The 20,319-nt window shown below is 36.8% G+C and overlaps 2 protein-coding genes across 2 annotated transcripts; one reads left to right on the top strand and one right to left on the bottom strand.

Annotated features, from left to right (window-relative positions):
• Window positions 1-2,370: 2,370 nt before the first annotated feature.
• On the bottom strand, window positions 2,371-9,628 carry LOC130080092 (uncharacterized). Its single transcript, XM_056245394.1, has 4 exons — window positions 9,486-9,628; window positions 8,445-8,630; window positions 5,264-5,513; window positions 2,371-3,856 (listed from the first exon to the last, which is right to left on the bottom strand). The coding sequence occupies exons 2-4, from the start codon at window positions 8,511-8,513 to the stop codon at window positions 2,532-2,534; spliced, it is 1,644 nt and encodes a 547-aa protein (XP_056101369.1). The 5' UTR covers window positions 8,514-8,630; window positions 9,486-9,628; the 3' UTR covers window positions 2,371-2,531.
• A 6,373-nt stretch (window positions 9,629-16,001) lies between these two features.
• On the top strand, window positions 16,002-19,949 carry echdc3 (enoyl CoA hydratase domain containing 3). Its single transcript, XM_056245388.1, has 5 exons — window positions 16,002-16,208; window positions 16,726-16,847; window positions 17,054-17,151; window positions 18,107-18,307; window positions 19,501-19,949. The coding sequence occupies exons 1-5, from the start codon at window positions 16,078-16,080 to the stop codon at window positions 19,831-19,833; spliced, it is 885 nt and encodes a 294-aa protein (XP_056101363.1). The 5' UTR covers window positions 16,002-16,077; the 3' UTR covers window positions 19,834-19,949.
• The last annotated feature ends 370 nt before the right edge of the window (window positions 19,950-20,319 follow it).

Genomic DNA, 20,319 nt, shown 5'->3' on the forward strand with positions numbered 1-20,319 from the left:
TGAAAGAGCCCAGACTTTTTAACTAGTAACTAAGTTAAAAAACTAGTTTAAAAGTAACTAATTAACCAATTAATAAATTAACCAATTAACTTACTTAGGAAAAAGCAAATAAAAAAGTGAAAGCGAAAGTAAAAAATGAAAAAGAATATAAAGAAAAAGTAAAAAAAACAACAACTAATTAATCAATTAACTAATTAATCAATTAACCAATTAGCTTACTTAGTAAAAAAAAGTGAATGCGAAGGTAAAAAAATGAAAAAGTAAATGAAAAAGTTTTTTAAAAACTAATCAATTACCTAATTAATCAATTAACCAATTAGCTTACTTAGTTTTAAAAAAGTGAATGCGTAGGTAAAAAATGAAAAAGCAAAAAAATGCAAATAAAAGTGAAAGCGAAGGTAACAAAAATGAAAAAGTAAATAATGAAAAAGTTAAAAAACCAATCAAGTAACCAATTAACTAATTAATCAATTAACCAATTAGCTCAGAAATGAAATGGAAATTAAAAAGTGAAAGCAAAGGCAAAGGTTATAAAAAAAAAGAAAGTTTTTTGTAAATGAAAGTTTCTTATTATATTATTAAACGTAGCGAAAATTAACGTTGAAGCAGCATAACCACAGCGACGGGCGGTCCGAAACCTCGGGGGGGGAACACACACACACTACCCCCCCCTTTGGTTTGGTTTTTTGGGTGTGCAGACTCCTGACCCAGGGTCGAACCATGGACCTTGGGAAGGTGAAACCATGACTCTACCACTCTGCCACCAGAGCCTGCACAGTTCAGACACTTCTCTTCGTACATTTATCTTTCCAAACGGAGTCTAAACTCACAACAGCAACAAGAAATTGGAACAGAACCGGCAACCACTCGCTTCAGTGCCGGTACCAGTACCACTGAGCCACCGTAGACGACACGGTTCTGACGGATCTCCTGGTACATTTATCTTTCGAAACGGAGTCTAAACTCACAACCGCAACAAGAAGTTGGAACAGAACCGGCAACCACTCGCTTCAGTGCCGGTACCAGTACCACTGAGCCACCGTAGACGACACGGTTCTGACGGATCTCCTGGTACATTTATCTTTCGAAACGGAGTCTAAACTCACAACCGCAACAAGAAGTTGGAACAGAACCGGCAACCACTCGCTTCAGTGCCGGTACCAGTACCACTGAGCCACCGTAGACGACACGGTTCTGACGGATCTCCTGGTACATTTATCTTTCGAAACGGAGTCTAAACTCACAACCGCAACAAGAAGTTGGAACAGAACCGGCAACCACTCGCTTCAGTGCCGGTACCGGTACCACTGAGCCACTGAAGACGACACGGTTCTGACCGTTCTCCTGGTATGTTTATCTTTCGAAATGGAGTATGAAATTGTATGGAGGAATCTTAACAGTGTTTTACAAGTTCAAATATGGAGTGATTAGTCACATGACAATTAGGACTCAGGGGATTGGCTCAATGTTCTGGAACCATGTGACCATAAAGCAAAGATGGCCGAAACCAGGCCATGCGCTTCCAAAGCAGCATGTGGAGCTTGAGATGAATGTGAATCCTGAGTTAGTGTTTGCTAAAGATATCAGAACTGATTGGATTCTTGTTTTTTACCCAAAACTCCTAAGCAGAAAAAACAAGCTCAGTCGAAACAAGTGCTAGTTGCGACTTTTTCTATAAACCTAAAACATAAATCTGTTGTCTCTTGACCTTCTGAACACTGGACATCTTCAAACAAGGTAATGCCAATATGGTTTGTTTGTGTGTATATATATATATAAACGATTAGTTGAAGTCAGTGCTGGGTAGTAACTGATTACATGTAATCTAATTACCTAATTAAATTTCCAAATATTAAATACATGTAATTAGATTTATCTTATGTTTTAAAAAAAACTCAATCACACTACAGTTACTTTTAAAATTGATTCTCAGAATTTGATTTACAGAAATAATTTCACTTTGGAGGAGTATTTTCTCAACATTACAACTCCTGACGAACATCATTTATTATTTGTTGTCAGTCAATCCTCTTTTGATGTAATATATTTGCTTGAAGTCGCCCTGAAATTTTAAGAAGTTCATAAGTCAATAATTTAACATTTGCATGTTCATGTTTCTCTGATGTCATATAATGGTCACATGACATTATTAAGTTATTCATTAAGTGTTTTAGTTTGTTTTCAAATTCTTTAAAATTAACTTTTTTATTGAACTAACTGTTAATTTTTCATGAACTTGGATACTCCCTGAAATTCCTTCACGAACCCTGGTTTGGGAAACCCCAACATCAGGTAATGGGACAAAATGTGGTATAATATGGTATTATCTTATTCAAATCTAAGTGTTTAACAAGTTAGGTCAATAGTAATCTGATTATATGACCTAAATAGCTTACGTTACCAACTACAATTTAGTCATGTACAATGCATTCAGCCACAGACTAAATATTGTAAGTAATCTACCCAGCACTGGTTGAATTATAACTTCTCAAATGTTTTTGTCCTTGAGTCAAAAGGCATCATGTGAGCGTTTAAGACGAGTCTCTCAGCAGTCCTAGTTTGCGTAGCGCGTTACGCCTGGCCTCATCTGTGGCTCCTCTCCCAGAAAACTGGACCGTTATTCCCTGAGCACGGAAGGATGGCTTTGGCAAGGGCCGTGACCCGGTGGGACTCAGTGGACTCGGGTGACGCAGGGGTCTTGGAGCCGCGATGGGCGGATTAGCATTGGATCTGTTTTCACAGAGCGACGCATTCCTCTTGGGTAAGTCTTCCTTCACAGTCCTGTTCGAACTGGAGTCGTCCTCTTTCACAGGGAAGAAGGTTCTGGATCGGGCTCCGTGGATTGGCTCAGGTGTACTCATGACTCTTGATCTGCCGCCGTAGTTGTTGAGATGGACCTCCGAAGCCTCTGTTTTGGGTAACGCACTGGAGACGTGCTCAGTCCTAAAGGACATTGAGGGGTTCAACTTTATGCTCTTCCCGCCATAGCTGTTAAAATCACTATGCGAGACTTCGGCGCTCGTCAAAATTGGTGCAGGGCTTGATTTGGTTTGGCAGTGGTCTGTGGTGTCCATAGCGCGGGCGACAGGACTAGCGTTTGCTGGTAAGCTAGTTTTGAATGTGGTGGTGGTTTTCGCGCTATCGGTCTGACGAGTGTTTGCTGGGATGCTAGTTTTAAATGTGGTGGTGGTTTTCACACTTTCTGTCTCCCTCGGAGAAGCATGTATGATGGATTGCGATCGCTTGGTTTGGCAGTGGTCTGTAGTGTCCGTAGCACGGACATCTGCACTAGCGTTAGCTGGTAAGCTAGTTTTGAATGTGGTGGTGGTTTTAATGCCTTCGGTCTCCCTCGGAGAAGTGTGCATGATGGATTGCGATCGCTTCTGAGCAAGTCCGAGTTTCGAAAGCGCCTCCATCCTGGATATGTCCGGTGTGGGATCTCGAAACGATATGCTTCGCGTGGGAAGCTTGCGAACGCAAGCTGGCTCTCCGCCGTCCAGAGGGTGCGCTGAACCCGAGAGGTTCGAGAGCATTAGCGCCCGGCGCTCCTGCACGGTCACGGCTTCGGTGGCGATTGAATGGGGAATGTGTTCGCGGCTGCCCAGTAACATGCTAATGCTGTCGGGGAGACGCGTGGGCTTGGCGTGAAGAGGAGGGCCGTGTTTGACCGAGGGGTTTTGTGGCAAATCCAGACTGCTTCTGCGCTGGAGAAGGGATGAAGCGGACGTGACGCTCTGGTGCTCGACAATCTTGTTGGCGATTATTGTTGAAGCTGAAGGCGGATGGTGTCCAACTTCTTGTGGTGGGTCTCGTTTCGCCTTTACCTCGTAATGAGTCTCCGGGGCTGCTTGGAAATCTGATGAAGAAAACACATTCACAATTGCGTAAATGAATCTCAAATACAGTAGTCAACATTTGAGGTGGATCAAAAACGTTCATCAAAGTTGTCCTGAGACAAGAACGTGTATTGTTCAAAATCCATGTATAACTTTGATGAAAGGTTTTGATCCACTTCAAATGTTTACTGTAGTACAAATGGTTTTATTCTGACAACAACATTTAATTTAAAAGAGCCAATCGGGATCCTTCTTAACTGAAAAAAAGAGCTCTAAATCATTCGGTTTGGTTAAAGGTACACTGTGTATTTTAAGTATTTTATTAGCTAAAATCAGTGTCTTTATTCATAAACATGTCCTCATTGGTGTAAAATTACCTCTGCCAATGATCTGACTTATCCTCATAAGCGAAGAATTTCTTATCTTTAATTACATGGGACGGGTAAGTCCATGTAGGCTTCCATGTCGTTCCGCCATTTTGAAAAACTATAATAGCAGAGAGGGACAAAAAGCACTAGCCTACCTAAACGCGTTTCCACAAAGAGCCAGCGTCACGTGATTGAAACCAGCTGAAGCGGACAAGGAGATCAGTGAGAGGCGCTTGTCACTGTCCCGGCAAATTTGAAAGGCTGCCGATTGAGAAGGAATCCTCGTCGCCAAAAAAGCAACAAAAAAAGCTTTTTTACCTGGGATGGCTTTTCCCAGGTGGATAGAGCTAATGAAGGAGGTAAGTCAAGTCAATAATGACTTACCAAGTCAAGACAGGTAAGTCAATTTTACGGTCTAAATGACAAGCTTTTTTTTCATTGCTTGGTTGTGTAATTCATTATAGGTAGCATAACAGTAGAACATGTATAGATAAACTCGATGAAGTGCTTTTGGAGGACATGTTGTCGTAGCTTCTTGGTACATAACGGCTAACGTCGTTGCAAAACGCATTTGAAAAAGCGAGACGCTAGAGCACCATTCGTTTGAATGCAAAATACAATTTCACCGCTAGATGGGAGAAATTCCCACACAGTGTACCTTTTAAGAGATGTCACGCATGATGGAAAGAATTATATTTGCAATGAGAATATAGTTTAAGTTCCATGACACCTAGGGATATTTTAATTGATGAATCCTGTACTTAGGTTATTTTTATTTTCAGTTGATTAATTTTAGTGCTTCAACTTAAACATTTCAGTTTATTGCAAAGGCAACACTTCTAAACTTCGTTACAAGTTAGAAGATTCACATATTTATATTTTATTTTAGCTTTATATCAAGATTTTTCTAACGGTTAATGTTATTTTCATATTGAAGCAGGGTTACAATCGTTGATTAAGATCAGAATTTGAATGTTTTCTGTGGTTAACATGGTTTACGGTTTCATTTGTAAGTGGTTCGCTCAGTAAGATGGGTGGATTTGTGTTGTTTTCGGGTACCTGACGTGAAGGGCAGCGTGTCTTTATGTTTGTTGGGATCGGGTGTAGGGTGGACCAGGTCAATGATGTCATGATCTACAGGGCTGTGATGTCGTGCCGTTTGTGTGTGTGAGGCCGGACGCCCCACCGTGAGCCTGTGTCCTGAGGACAGTCCCGTCCTCTCATCGTCCTCCTCCAGGGAGCCGATGGTCTCCTCAAAGAACAGAATACACTCCCTTTCCTCGAGACTGAGGAACTGCAGATCATCTTCCTAGAGAGAGAGAGAGAAAGTTAAGAAGGAAAAACCTCTGATGACTGCTAGTTGACACGTAGTTAACAGGGGTGTCACAATATATCACAATACAAAAAGGCAATATGTATCGTGAATAGTTCACCCAACATAAAAATGACTGTGTGAGGGAAAAAAAAATTCAAGTTTTCAGAGTTTTAGTGTCAGCACTACATTAAACTACTATGTATAATGTTGAATATAATGTATAATAATGCATATTTGTGTGTCCTGATAATGCCACATGTCTTGTTACCAGTAAAAAGTGGCCTATACATTATTTTAAATATATCTAGTCAGTGAAAGAGTGCAAGCATTCGTCTAAAATAATTCTGTATTTTCGGCTTCAGGATCATGAATATTGTTATTCTGGTGTCTCTATTGTTCATTGGGTTTCCAGCATCAAGTATATTCATTTACACCCATAATGTAATATCAAATTTAGCATTTTAATCAACAGTACATTGGTTTTTTAACCTTTTATCATCGCAGTAATATCGTATCGTGACATGAGGGTATCGTTACACCCCTAGTAGTTACTTAGTTACTAATGTAGTCGAATGTCTAAAGTGGACCATCGAAATAAAGGCCCATCTAACGACGCATGAGCTTCGTGACCTCCAGAGACCACTGTCATCAGTGTGAGGATTTACTGAGGAGCCTCTCCCTGCTCAAACAGCCGAACACAGACTCTACTCATGTAGAAAGCAGCTCCTCTCACAGGTGTGTGTGTGTGTGTGTGAACAGTGGGCTGCTTGTTCACCACCGGCGTACACACCCTTCACCCTGAACAGCCCCACTGTAAGTGATGTCCAGGCAGCTCACACACACATATTGCATCACTTTTGTGGGCTGGCTTTGGTCTGTGCCATTCAGTTTTCAGAAAACAACAGAAGCAGGACCGGCTTTTCCTCTCTGTTTGTAGAGAACAGCTGATGGTTTGTGTCGTGTGTGTCACTCCTTTATCTCAAACGCACAGGTTTGGATCAAATTACAAACAGCACAATGATGTCATGAGGAAATGATTGTGTGAAAGAGAGGAGAAGAAAGAACTGTTTGTGGCATATAAATACAGGATAGTGAGAACTTCTGAATTAAAATCTGAGATAATTTAAAAATAAAACAGCATTCTGCTCATACTTTTGCTATAGTAAAGAAAATGTATTATTTTGGGGGTCGGTCGATTTTTAATGTTTTGGAAAAGGCTCTTCTGCTCACCAAGGCTGCATTTATTTGATTAAAAATACAGTAAAAACAGTGAAATATTATTCCAATGTAAATCATCTGTTTTCTATGTGAATATATAGTAAAGTGTAATTTATTCCTGTGATCAAAGCTGAATTTTCAGCATCATTACTCCAGTCTTCAGTGTCACATGATCCTTCAGAAATCACTCTAATATGAGGATCTGATGCTCAAGAAACATTTATGATTATTATCAGTGTTGAAAACTGTTGCTCTGCTTCATATGTGTGGAAACTGTGATACTTTACACTTGCTTAGTTCATTGAGAAACTTTTAGTTTTTAATAATATTTTAAATTAGTTTATTTTTATATTTTCTGTTTTCATTTTAATTTCAGTTTTGTAATTTTGTTGTGTCATTTGATTTATTTTATATTTTTTAAATGTGTCTATAAAGTTATTAATTGTATTTTAGTACATCAATTTAAACTGAATGAAAATACAGACTTAATTGTAATAATTTAGTAACAGTGCATCTCTTCTTAAAACACACATGATTTGAGGAATCATTCATGTCAAATGGACACATACTTTGAGGCTGTAATAATAACCATGCTTTTTTTTTAAATCGAGATCATGATTATCCCAAGGTTCTGAATAGACAACTAAACAATAACATGTAATTTACTAGAAGTGACAAATTAAATTCAAATATTGATTCGCTTCGAAAGAATGATTCAATGACTCACTCATAAAGGCTTCACATTACTGGATGAATCTGCGTTTTTGAATGAATCTTTTGAATGATTCAATGACTTGCTCATAGAGACTTCACTTGTTTCATTACTGGATAAATCAACATTTTTAAACTAATCTCTTGAATGATTCAATGACAAACAGTCTCTTGTCGCACCTACTGGTGTAACGATGTAATTGATACAATCTTTACTTAAAGCGTCAAGTTACTTTCATAAGGTGATTTGCTCTATTTTGATCACTACTGTAGACATCAGTGTTTATATTCGAACTATAAACTTTTATGGCAGTATTTCTGTGATAATGTGAATTATTATAACACAGAAATAATGATACTGTGGTTGAAAAGACTGTTAGTGAAGCTGTTTCACACTGTACATGACGACTCTCATTGGATCAGAACACAGATCTGAATCAGGGGGATCGTACTCGTTAAAGCTTTAATAGACAGAGCCGAATCACTGTCATTTAGGAATGAGATCAATGTGTGTGTTTGAATCGAGATCGCGATCTTTAAATGATTAATCGTGCTTTGAATAGAAGTGATACTAATCAGAAAACCATCTGAAAATGACTGTGTCATCCAGAACCTGCTGGTTTTGTATAGATCATGTCGTGCTAATGTCTCAGATGCTGCTCGACTACATTCTTGTCTTTACTACAGAATCACATTCCTCTGAGAGAGTTCAGCGCTTTAGACGGATGAAGTGAGTAACACACACACACACACACACACCACACCTGTCTGAGGACCAAAACACAATGACTATCCTGTCATGCTTTGAACTGAAGGAACTGGTTTCTCTGCATCAATCAGTGTGTGTGTAAACGCGTGGGTTCATTTCCTTCTGCTGACAAAAAAAGTGTTTCATAAATCTATTTTAATCATAAATAAGGTGGGGTTAGGCTTAGCTGTAGTCATTATTATCGGCTTAAACGATACAGGTTAAGTGTTATGTGTTTTAATACTCACAGAGAAGCCCTTCGGACCATCGTTCCGGCCGTAGTGAAGCGTCCGACTGTTGTGCATGTGAACATCCATTACGGCATCCAGGCCACGGCGTCTTGTGAAAAAAAGGTAGAGTGGAAAAGGTCAGGGGTCGTGTGAAATGGTCTGAACATTTCCACGTACCCGACTGACTTGTTTCACATGATGCACCTGGAACACACACAATACACATCGTCAAAATCAATCCTCCTAACTGCTGTTCTCAGATCACTGAGGAATATTGTGTTTGCTCACACAGATCTCCTGAGGTCTGACAACAGCACTTATCAACACCACACAGCTTTAATCCAATGCTAGATCATTATAGAATCTGAATATATTTACTTATACAAGATAGTGATGCAAACAAATAAACATGGTAACAGAACGTTCTGGCAAGGTTCTCTCAAAGTTATGAACAAACGTTTTTCCAGTAACATAAACAGAAGGTTTGTTAGGAGTCTGGTCTGTAATTACTTGTTTAAAATGTAACCTGTTCCAATAAAGTTTGTAAAGTGATCAAATTACAAGTTCTATTAAACGTTTTAAACAACTGGACGCTATTCAGAAATAACGTTTTCATAATTTAGTGGGAATGTTAGCAAAACGTTCTAAGAATTATTTAATTTATTATTTATTTATAATTGGTTATCTAGAAAGAGAAACAAAGGTGTAACTATTCTATAATGTTAAAATAAAATAAAAAAAGCAATTCTGTTACATAAATGTATCTTTTTTAGGACGATTACGGTTTTTTTCTTAGTTAGGTTTTTTGCGTTATGACTTTAATGATAAACACATGTCGTTGTAATTACCGTAATCAAAATCTCGGTACAATAAATACTACTGTGAGATACGTAGTTTTCAAATTGACTTCACTGGCATGTAAATAATAATGATGAAATCATATTCAAATACATTTCCTCGCGATGAAATAGTGACCTGTGTCCGTTTTGAATGAGATTCGCCCAAACACACAAGAGTCTAAGATGACTTTTAAGAGGGGGGAAAAAAACTTTAACTTACCAAAACATCCTGAAACATCTGACCAGAGCAAGTTAAACGAATAAACCGAGTGTCATTCCAGTTCTGTTTCTGTACGCTGAGAGTGAATGCGTTTTAAATGAGTCTGTGCGCGTGAACTGGCTCATCAGGTTCTACGGGAGCGCGCGCTCGTGATGACGAACATCGAGTTCCTCCTCATTTTCTAAGCAAATGTTTCCAAGACTTTAATAATTGATAAACACTAGGCGGGGTTTGGCAGGGAAATGTTTGTGTTTTGATCAGAGTAAATCTGTGTAATGTCAGTAATGTTTACTTTGTTGAACCCTTATTAATGTAGATGTCGCGCCCTCTTGTGGCAGAAGCCATATTATTGTTTGTGAATAAAATTGTTGAACGAACGTACACATTATTTTAAATTATTACGTGAAATTATATTACAAATAATAATTTGTTTATCTCATGGACTCATATATAAATGTGAATCTCATATCCATGTCATTTTATGTACCCCCCAAAAATAAATAGAATAAAACGGTGAATAAATATTAAATTATATTTTGGATAGTGATGTCAAATTGATTAATCTGCTTACTTTATTAAATTTCTGTAACTGGAAAACTACTGTCAGACCAACCTGAAAAGCACAGTTTGTTACATTGTATTTATTTGTGCTTTTGATTGTAACTTGATTATTTGTTCTTATTTTATTACTGACTGTTTACTTGTTTTTAATAATGTTTTAAATGTATATTAGTTAGGCTAGTAGTTTTAGCTGTGATATCAAAATTGGAAGAGACAATTGTGAATTTTCTCTGGTATCTAAAACGTTGGTGTCATATCTGCCTGTTTTTGCTAAACTTGCATGGCCAGTAAAAAAATGTATTTATGGCCGGTGCATTTTTGTGGCAAAAAGGCCCTGGTTTTATCCGAGAAAAGATGCAGGAAAAGGAAAATATTTGATTTCAGTCATGTTCATGTATAGTGAGAAATAGCCTAATATTAATCTATCCAACTGTCCAGTCTTGCTTATACAGTATTAGATGTTTATTTTTTATTTTTTTTATGAAACAATCATGACTATATATGCAAACTAGAGTCCACTATCAGAGAACAGATAAAATAACATGTACAGTCATGGCCAAAATTGTTGGCACCCCTGGTAAATATCATCAAAACTGGCTGTAAAAAATAAATCTGCATAGTTTATCCTTTTGATCTTTCATTAAAAAAATTGGCAAAATTCTAACCTTTCATTGAAGTAAAAGAATTGAAAATGGGGGGGAAATCACATTATGAAATATTTTTTTTTTCTCCAAAACTCGTTGGCCACAATTATAGGCACCCCTAGAATATTTTACGAGTAAAATATCTCTGAAGGGTATTCCCATTAATATTTACATTTTTTTAGCACACCAGGGTGACTAGGAACATGAAATTGTCCAGCCATGACTTCTTGTTTCACAGGAGTTTAAATATAAGGAAACACAAATGCCAAATTCCCTTAATCATCCATCACAATGAGTAAAACCAAAGAATATAGTTCTGATGTGCATCAAAAATTGTTGACCATTACAAAATAGAAAAGTGGCTGTAAGAAAATAGCTAAAGAGTTGAAAATCCCCATTTTGACCATCAGGGCAATAATTAAGAAGTTCAAATCAACTAAAGATGTTATGAATCTGCCAGGAAGAGGACGTGTGTCTATATTGCCTTAATGCACGGTGAAGAGGAAAGTTTGAGTGGCCAAAGACTCTTCAAGGATCACAGATGGAGAATTGCAGAGATTAGTTGAGTCTTGTGGGTCAGAAAGCCACAAAAAAAAAAAAAATCAAACAACCCCTACATCACCACATGTTGTTTGGGAGGGTTTTAAAAAAATCTTCCTCGCTCATCCAAAAACAAACTCCAGCATATTCAGTTGTCAGACACGGCTGGACCTTCAAATGGCACAGGTTTCTGTGGTCAGATGAAACTAAAAAAAGAGCTTTTTGCCAGCAAACACGCTAGATGGGTTTGGTGCACACAAGGATAAAGAGTACCCCATGTGTACAATTTAATATACCGCTGGATCTTTAATGTTGTGGGCATATTTTTCTGCTGGACATCCTGGACTTCTTGTTCAGATACATGGCATCGTTGATTCTATCAAATATCAACAGATAAAAAATCAAAACCTGACGCCTTCTGCTAGAAATCTTATAACGGGCCGTGGTTGGATCTTCCATCAGGACAACGATCCAAAACAAACATCAAAATCAACACAAAAATTAGTTACGGAGCACAAAATGAAGCTTCTGCCATGACCGTCCCAGTTCCCGGACCTGATGAGTGCAGAACTGAAGAGAAGAAGCACCAACATGGATCTGGGAATCTGGAGAGAGTCTGTATGCAGGAATGGTCTCTGATCTCAGGTCAGGTGTTCTCCAATCTCATCAGGCATTATAGGAGAAAACTCAGAGCTGTTATCTTGGCAAAAGGAGATTGCAAAAAGTATTTAATAAAAGGGTGCCAATAATTGTGGCCAAAGTGTTTTGGAGAAAATTTATTTCATAATGTGACCCCCCCCCCCGCCTGCTTTCAATTCTTTTACTTCAATGAAAGGTTAGAATCTTGCCAATTTTTTTAATGAAAGATCAAAAGGATAAACAATGCAGATTTATTTTTTACAGCCAGTTCTGATCATATTTACCAGGGGTGCCCACAATTTTGGCCATGACTGTACAAAAATAACATAACATCTCTAACGTGTTATTATTGTAACCTACATCTGTTCTCTGACTCTTTTTTTTGCATATATAGTCATGATTGTTTCATAAAAAACCCATCTAATACTGTATAAGCAATGTATTGTGCTTTAGTTTTGCTTTTATAAAATGAGCATGCATGGTATGACAGATAAATTAATCTTCCTAAGTTGATTTGTTGTTAGGCTCATAGATTATGCAGCTCCTTTTTCTTATCAATTTGTTTTGTGTTTTACAGTATGTGTCAAGTTTACATATGCAGAAAAGAGGATGGATATTAAGTGTCATGTTGTCACTGCTCATAGAATACAAGATTACTTGTCAAATAAATAAATGAGCTTGAAATCATTACCTGTCCAGGAGCGGATTTCCATCAGTGAAGCCAATGTCTGTCCGTGTAACTCAGACACAAAACTGAGTTTGTTGATCTACAAAACAACAGAAACAAACCAATCAATCAAAGCGTCCCGTCACTGTCTGTCGTCATCGGGCTTTGCTCAAGGAAACACAATAACTTTCATATTGTCAGTGATATTTCATATTTATCAGTAAAATCTGTGAGTATCAAATATGATCATCTGGATTTTGAAGGTTTACTTGTTTATCTGTCAATCATAATTGTACATTGCATTATGTTTTAAAACTAAAGCTTTGATCATAAAAACAATTATTGGTAGATATAGTGACATTTACATGTCCCTAATAAAGATCTCATTGATTTACATTACAAGCACTATAATTCCATCTTACTTTTCGGCCATATATAAAAAAAACAATATCTGCACTGAATTACATGTTTTTGCTCAGTTTGGGTCAAAGTTGAGCTGTTTTTCCTCCATATTCTCACTATATGAGCCCAAATGTGTCAAATATGATACTAAACATAAACATATATGCACATTTTATATACTTGGTCAATAATCTTCCATGTAATTGTAAAAAAAAAAAAAAATTGATTGAACATGCATGGTTTAATATGATTAATGTGTCAGGGTTTACAGAGTTAATTCCATCACTACATGAATCTAATGAACAAGACACAACAGAAGTTGCTTACAGGCGAGTCGTGTGACATATTGGAGTTTGTTGGTTTTATGTGATGTGACAACTATAAATAAAACAATCTGCACGTGTTGTGGCGTCTCATCATCATTAAGCGTCCGCAGGTGAAACTAGCGCGCGCCACCTAGTGGACCGGATGGAAAACTGCACTTTAGTTTCGTGAGACGAAAGATACTTCATACATGAGAGATGGTGATGTGGATATACACGTACTTTTTCCTCACCTTGAAAGATAAAATAAAAAAAAAACATCTTGTGGGATTCGTCAAACGAATGACCGTCTACTTGACGGTTAGTGACGTTGACCACTGAACCACGTGACGTTGACCACCGAACCACGTGACTCTACCCTTTATTTGTCTTAATCCGTTTTAAACCACTAAAATTAAACCAAGATTCTCCTGTTGAAGGACATACACTTGTTATTATTACAATTATTTGATAAATGTTTTAAAATATATATTATAGTGTGTGTGGCAACAAAACATGTGACAAACTTGTCTTCTTAAGAAGAAATATTTTATGTATAAACTTATGAAACAAGTCCTTGGATTGTGTTATTCTCTGTGTACTGTTGTGTTTCATCTAATACTGTGTAGAAATAAATAAATACGGTATTATAATTTTAATAAAGCCAGTCAAATGACGCCCTTCTGTGGTGAATTAAGTGAATAACAAGCTGTTAATTATAAGTCCGAAGAAAACCGTGCATTAAATTATTTTGAATTGATTTCATATTTAACAAATAGTTTATTACAAAATATTGTAACTCAAAGTTTTCCTCTGACTGCAGTTACTGCTGTAGAAATAAGTTGCAGCCGTGTAATTCACACAGTTCACCACAGGAGGGCGGCTGGCTAAGTTGTCTTGTTTTAAAGTTGTAGTGCGTAACTTTTTGTGTTCAAAATGAGCGAGTACATGAATCAATGGTCCAAATCTTGTTTTTGTCTTATCCTGAATCACTTCGGTACACCTATAATAAGTGTTTATATTCGGACTATTTTATACTGGTTCTGGTCGTACCGCTGCGGAGTGGCACAGGACCTGCGTGGCTCGTCATGTTCAATTGCTTTTATCCGGACGCCCTCCTGTGGTGAACTGTGTGAATTACACTGCTGTCATTTTACCCATAAACATTTAAAGATTTGAGTCAGCGAAAGAGATGAATCGACGGTGCAAGAATTTCTAAGACTGACACAAACAAAACGATTCAGTCACATCTAGTTCAAATGAATATTATTCTCCACAAGCCAAAGGTAACGTTAAATTAGACTATAATTTAATATAGAAACAAATATGTATGACGAGTCACGCAGGTCCTGTGCCACTCCGCAGCGGTACGACCAGAACCAGTATAAAATAGTCCGAATATAAACACTTATTATAGGTGTACCGAAGTGATTCAGGATAAGACAAAAACAAGATTTGGACAATTGATTCATGTACTCACTCATTATATAATCTTTTAACATTTTGAACACAAACAGTTACGCACTGCAACTTTAAAACAAGACAACTTAGCCAGCCGCCCTCCTGTGGTGAACTGTGTGAATTACACGGCTGCAACTTATTTCTACAGCAGTAACTGCAGTCAGAGGAAAACTTTGAGTTACAATATTTTGTAATATTTAATAAATTGTTCGTTGCCTTGTGACGCAGTAAAACATCTGGCAAATTACCCTTTTTATTTTCTATAAATATATTTTACATCTGCGATATACTTTTTAAATGGAGTTTAATCGCCCTCCTGTGGTGAATTGTGTGAATTACACTGCTGCAACGTTTTCAGAGGGCCAGAGGAAAACCTTGCACTAAATTACTTTGCATTAATTTCACATTATTTAATAAATTATTGATTTAACGTGAGATAGTAAAAAATCTGCAAAAGTTCGCTTTTGTTTAGTGAAAATATATATTCTTATATCTGCATACATCATACATAAAGACTCGCGTCTAAACGCCCTCCTGTGGTGAATTATGTGCATTACACTGCTGTTAATTATTTCATTTCTGTTAAAACCTTTTATTAAATTATTTGCATTGATTAAAATCATTTGATAAATAATTGAAAACATCTGGCGAACATGTCGTTTTAAGACTAAATATATTGTTGTATGTATAAACTAATGGAAAATTATGAACATTTGATTGTATTATTATCTGTGTATTGTACTGCCTCCCGATTTGTTAAAATAAACAAATACATAATATAATTTTAAAAAGTCCAATGTCTTGTTCGAACTGTGGTAAATTCTGTGAATTACACTCCTGTTAATTATTTCTACCATATATACCTATGATTTCTAGTTAACTGAAGTCAGAGGAAAACTTTGCATTACATTATTTTACATTGATTTCATATTAAATAAATGGTTCGTTACCATATGAAACTCATGACCCCTTTTATTTATGTATTTAGATTGTACATACGTTTAAATTTTAATTGAAAACGCCCTCCTGTGGTAAAATATGTGAATTACACCACTGCAACATTTTTCTACAGCAAGTCCTCGTTGATTCAGACGCTTTAATAACAGAATAAATATAAGTGCGCGAAGAAACACCGCACGGTCATAATATAAATTATGCAGCGAGAACATTTTAATATTATTTGAAGTTCTTTTGTGTTGAATATAACAAAATATGGACTTCAATCCACGATGTATTTGGTATTTGTTCGCTAATGTTACATGTAAAAAAAAAAAAAAAAAAAGACCTTTATTTTGGAGAACAGCTGAAATGCACTTCCGGTGTTGTCACTGTCTACACTACCCCGTGCTTATTTACTTTCTCTGCAGTGATTAAATATGATTGTAAGCGGATTTTACAAAGCGTCAAACCTTCTGAAGTCCAGCGGGGAGGTTTGGAGGATCTGGATGAGGAAGATGAGCGCCGATTCTTCCTCTCTGACCGTGACAAAACAGCAGGATGGAATCAGGTGCGAACTTCTAGCGTGACCTCTGACCCGCATCGCTCGATATTATTTGTTTTATTAATGCTTAAAAAGTGGTCACGTTTATAATACAATTTATAATTTTATTTATAAACAGTTCATAATATTCAAATAATTGAACATACACCCATTGTAATACACAAATACACAGAGGAAAAAAATAGTTACTTATTAATTGCTAACGAAGGAAAAATATAAAATGATATAATATTCATAATCAATGAAGAAAACGAAAATAATATATTTTTTTTTACATCAATTATTATTAAAGTATACAAGTCCAAGCCTATTAATTTACACCCATAATGTGATATCAATATAGCATTTTAATCAACAGCACATTTTTTGTTCACCTTTTATCATATGTCTTTTTAGTATCATAATAATATCGTATTGTGATTTCAGTATCGTGATATGTATCGAATCGTGACAGCAGTGATTCAGGAACAGTGGTTTAGAATGAAGCATCAGATCTGATCTGGTGTGTGTGTGTGTGTTTCAGGAGGATTATCCTGAACAACCCCAGGAAGAGGAACGCTCTGTCTCTGTCTATGCTGGAGTCTCTGAGAGAAAACCTCCTGACAGACTCACACACACCAGACCTGCGCGTCATCATCATATCAGGCAAAACATTCAGTCAATCGAAAGTAAAATGCGTTCAGAACCAGCCACACACACACACACACACACACACACACACACACACACACCAGACCTGCGCGTCATCATCACATCAGGCAAAACATTCAGTCAATCTAGAGAAAGATGCGTTCAGAACCAGCCACACACACACACACACACACACACACTAACTCTGTCTCTCTCTGCAGCGCGGGGTCCTGTGTTTTCCTCGGGTCATGACCTTAAGGAGTTGACCTCTGCCCGGGGTCGCGAGCATCACATCAGGGTGTTCCAGACCTGCTCAGAGGTCAGAGGTCACTTACTGTACACAAGGTGCTTAAAGAACTTGAATTTGACTTGTTGAAATGCAAGTCCTGGAAAAGCCTTGAAAACAGCCATATTTACGAAGGTGCTTGAAAAGTGCTTGGCTTGCTTAAATACAATATATATGAAATTGATAAATAAATATGAAATTTCGAAAAAACAAATACAATCCTTGATACAAAGTACACCAAGATTATAAAATAAAATATTATTTATTAAAAAAATAATAGCCAATATAAACGTTGTATTTAATATAATATATATTAAGACTATTAAATGCATTGTAAGTTGTATTTTGGATACCTTATATCTGTAAAAATCCTGAAGATATTGTTTGATAAGTGCGATCTCTGATTATGGTCCCTAAAAATAAAAAAAGTAGAGCTTGAAAAGTCCTGGAATTTCTTTTTAAAGTTTCTATACGAGCCCTCAGAACGGAAGAGTGAGTGTGTGTAAGTGTGTGAGTGTAAGTGTGTGAGTGTAAAGGTGTGTGTGTGTGTCACGTCAAATACATTTCTTCCAAAGATGTTTTCTGTCATTTTAGGTAGTTTATTTTTACCACGATGATTTAAGTTAAAGTGTTTGGTTTTAGTTAGTTATTTGCTGCTATATAAACGGGAATGTGACGTCATGATTGACAGCTGTGATTGACAGCTTCTTTAAACGAAGTCACTGAGGCACCAACTGACTTTTTGGGGGATTTTCATGAGGAGATTGGAGCTTAAACTTTAATTTCTACACGTCCATAACTGTTTATTTCACATAGTAAACTTTGTACTAACCGTTACGAGTGTGTGTGTGTGACCTTGATATATCGGCTCCACACACACACACCCAGCAGGTCCCAAATCTTTGCGCCATATTAGGACTTTGGCAAGAGAGTGAAGTCCATCTTGTTTTACAGTCAGTGCAGTTGAATAACTCTGCCTTTCTCAAAGGTCATGACCCTGATTCAGGACCTCCCGGTGCCGGTCATCGCTATGGTGAACGGTGTTGCCACGGCGGCGGGTTGCCAGTTAGTGGCCAGCTGTGATATTGCTGTGGCCACAGATAAATCCACTTTCGCCACTCCTGGCGTCAGCGTCGGGCTGTTCTGCTCCACGCCGGCGGTGGCCATCGGGCGAGCGCTGCCCAGAAAGGTGATCACTCCTCTAGGGGTCGGAACCGCAAGATCGGGCCGGAATAATTATACGAGGGTCGTCAAAAAGCCTTCACTAACACTTTACATGGGCCTAAACAAGATCATATTATAAAGAAATAATAGTTTAAGGACACATTAATAATAGTGCAGTCAAATCGGGAATGTTTTAATCGCATTCAACATAAAAGTTTATATATATATACACACACACACATATACATATTAAATATAAATACTTATGTTAGATGCAATTAATCGCGATTGATCGATTTGACAGCACTGAGTAATAATAATTAATACTAACAAAATAACAATAATAATACAAAATGTTTTTTTTTTACTAATTATAAAAAAGACTAAAAAATTATTTTGTAAATGACTATTGTACTGCAAAAAATATATATTTGTAATTATTATTATTATTTAAAAATGATAATATTATCAAATAGAACCATATAATGATTTATTATTATTAGCATTATTTTAACTCTGTTTTACTGTTTTAGTTAACTCTATTTTAACTTTTATATTACAATTGTATTGTAAAAATCAATATTTGATAGTTATTACACCAATTATAAAAACAAGACTGCTGTTGTAAATTAAAATTGTACTGTAAAATAAAAAAATATTATCAAACCATATAATAATAATCTAATTATAAACAAGAAGACTGAAATATTAGTTTCGAATTAGTTAAATTATATTTGATAAATATAATATCAAATACTGTTATCAAACAATATAAATTTTTCTACTTCATATACACATAAAATGTAATTTACAAATATAATTATTATTTTAACCGATTATTAACCGACTCAAATATATTACTGTTGTAAATTGAAATTGTACTATAAAATAAAAAAGGAATATTTGATTGATAATAAGTCTAATATTATCAAATAACATCATTATTATTTAAACTAATAAACAAGAAGACTGAAATATTACGGTTGTATTATAAAAAATAATATTTGATAATACTATGATCAAACCATACAATGACAACAATAATAATAATTATAATATTATTTTAACCAAATTATAAAAAAGAAGACTAAAATAAATGACTGTTGTAATTTACAATTTGACTGTAAACTTTGATAATTGATTTTTTTAAACACAAGTTGCAATACTAATATTTAGAGTACTGAAAGAAAGCAAGTATGATGACGTCCCTGTCTCCAGGTGGTCATGGAGATGTTGCTGACGGGCCGCCCCATCTCGGCTCAGGACGCTCTTCTTCACGGGCTGCTCAGTAAAGTGGTGTGTGAGGAGCAGTTGGAGGAGCAGACGCTGGCCATCGCCAGGCGTGTGTGTGAGAGCAGCCGGCCCGTGGTGGCTCTCGGGAAGAGTGTGTTTCACAGACAGATGTCCTTGGGCCGGGACGAGGCGTACGCTTGTGCGTCTGCTGCCATGGTGGAGAACCTGGCGCTGTGGGACGGGCAGGAGGGCGTCAGGGCGTTCCTGGAGAAGCGCAGGCCTGTGTGGAGCAACACTGATGAGGAAGCACACATGTGACCCCACAAACACAACAAAACAATCAAGACCTACTCACAAACTTTTTAATTGAACGTTTATTCGCACACAAGCTCTTGCTTCTTCAAATGTAATGTCTTAATAAAGGGAATAGTTCATTTTTGGGTGAATTATTCCTATTTTTAAAGGGGTGGCCCTTTTCACAAGATGTAAAATAAGTTTGCAGTTGCATTCTTCACATACACATATGTGTGTGTGTGAAGTTTGAGCTCAAAATACCCCATAAATATTTTTATATAGCATGTTAAAATTGTCACTTTTTGAGGGTGAGCAAAAACGCACAGTTGTTGTGTGTGTGTGTGTCCCTTTAAATGCAAATGAGCTGCTGCTCCCGGCACAGTGGGCGGAGCTACAACAGCTCGTGTGTGTTTGCCGCTTTAATTACCTCACACAGACACACACTGAACATTTCAAAAACTTGTAGCCTTTTATGTTCACACCAAAGATGGAGAGACTCAAGAAGAAGTG

Source organism: Rhinichthys klamathensis, unplaced genomic scaffold, assembly GCF_029890125.1.
Source record: "Rhinichthys klamathensis goyatoka isolate OS25496 unplaced genomic scaffold, OSU_Roscu_1.1 h1tg000029l_1, whole genome shotgun sequence".
In the NCBI taxonomy this organism is placed as follows: domain Eukaryota; kingdom Metazoa; phylum Chordata; class Actinopteri; order Cypriniformes; family Leuciscidae; genus Rhinichthys; species Rhinichthys klamathensis.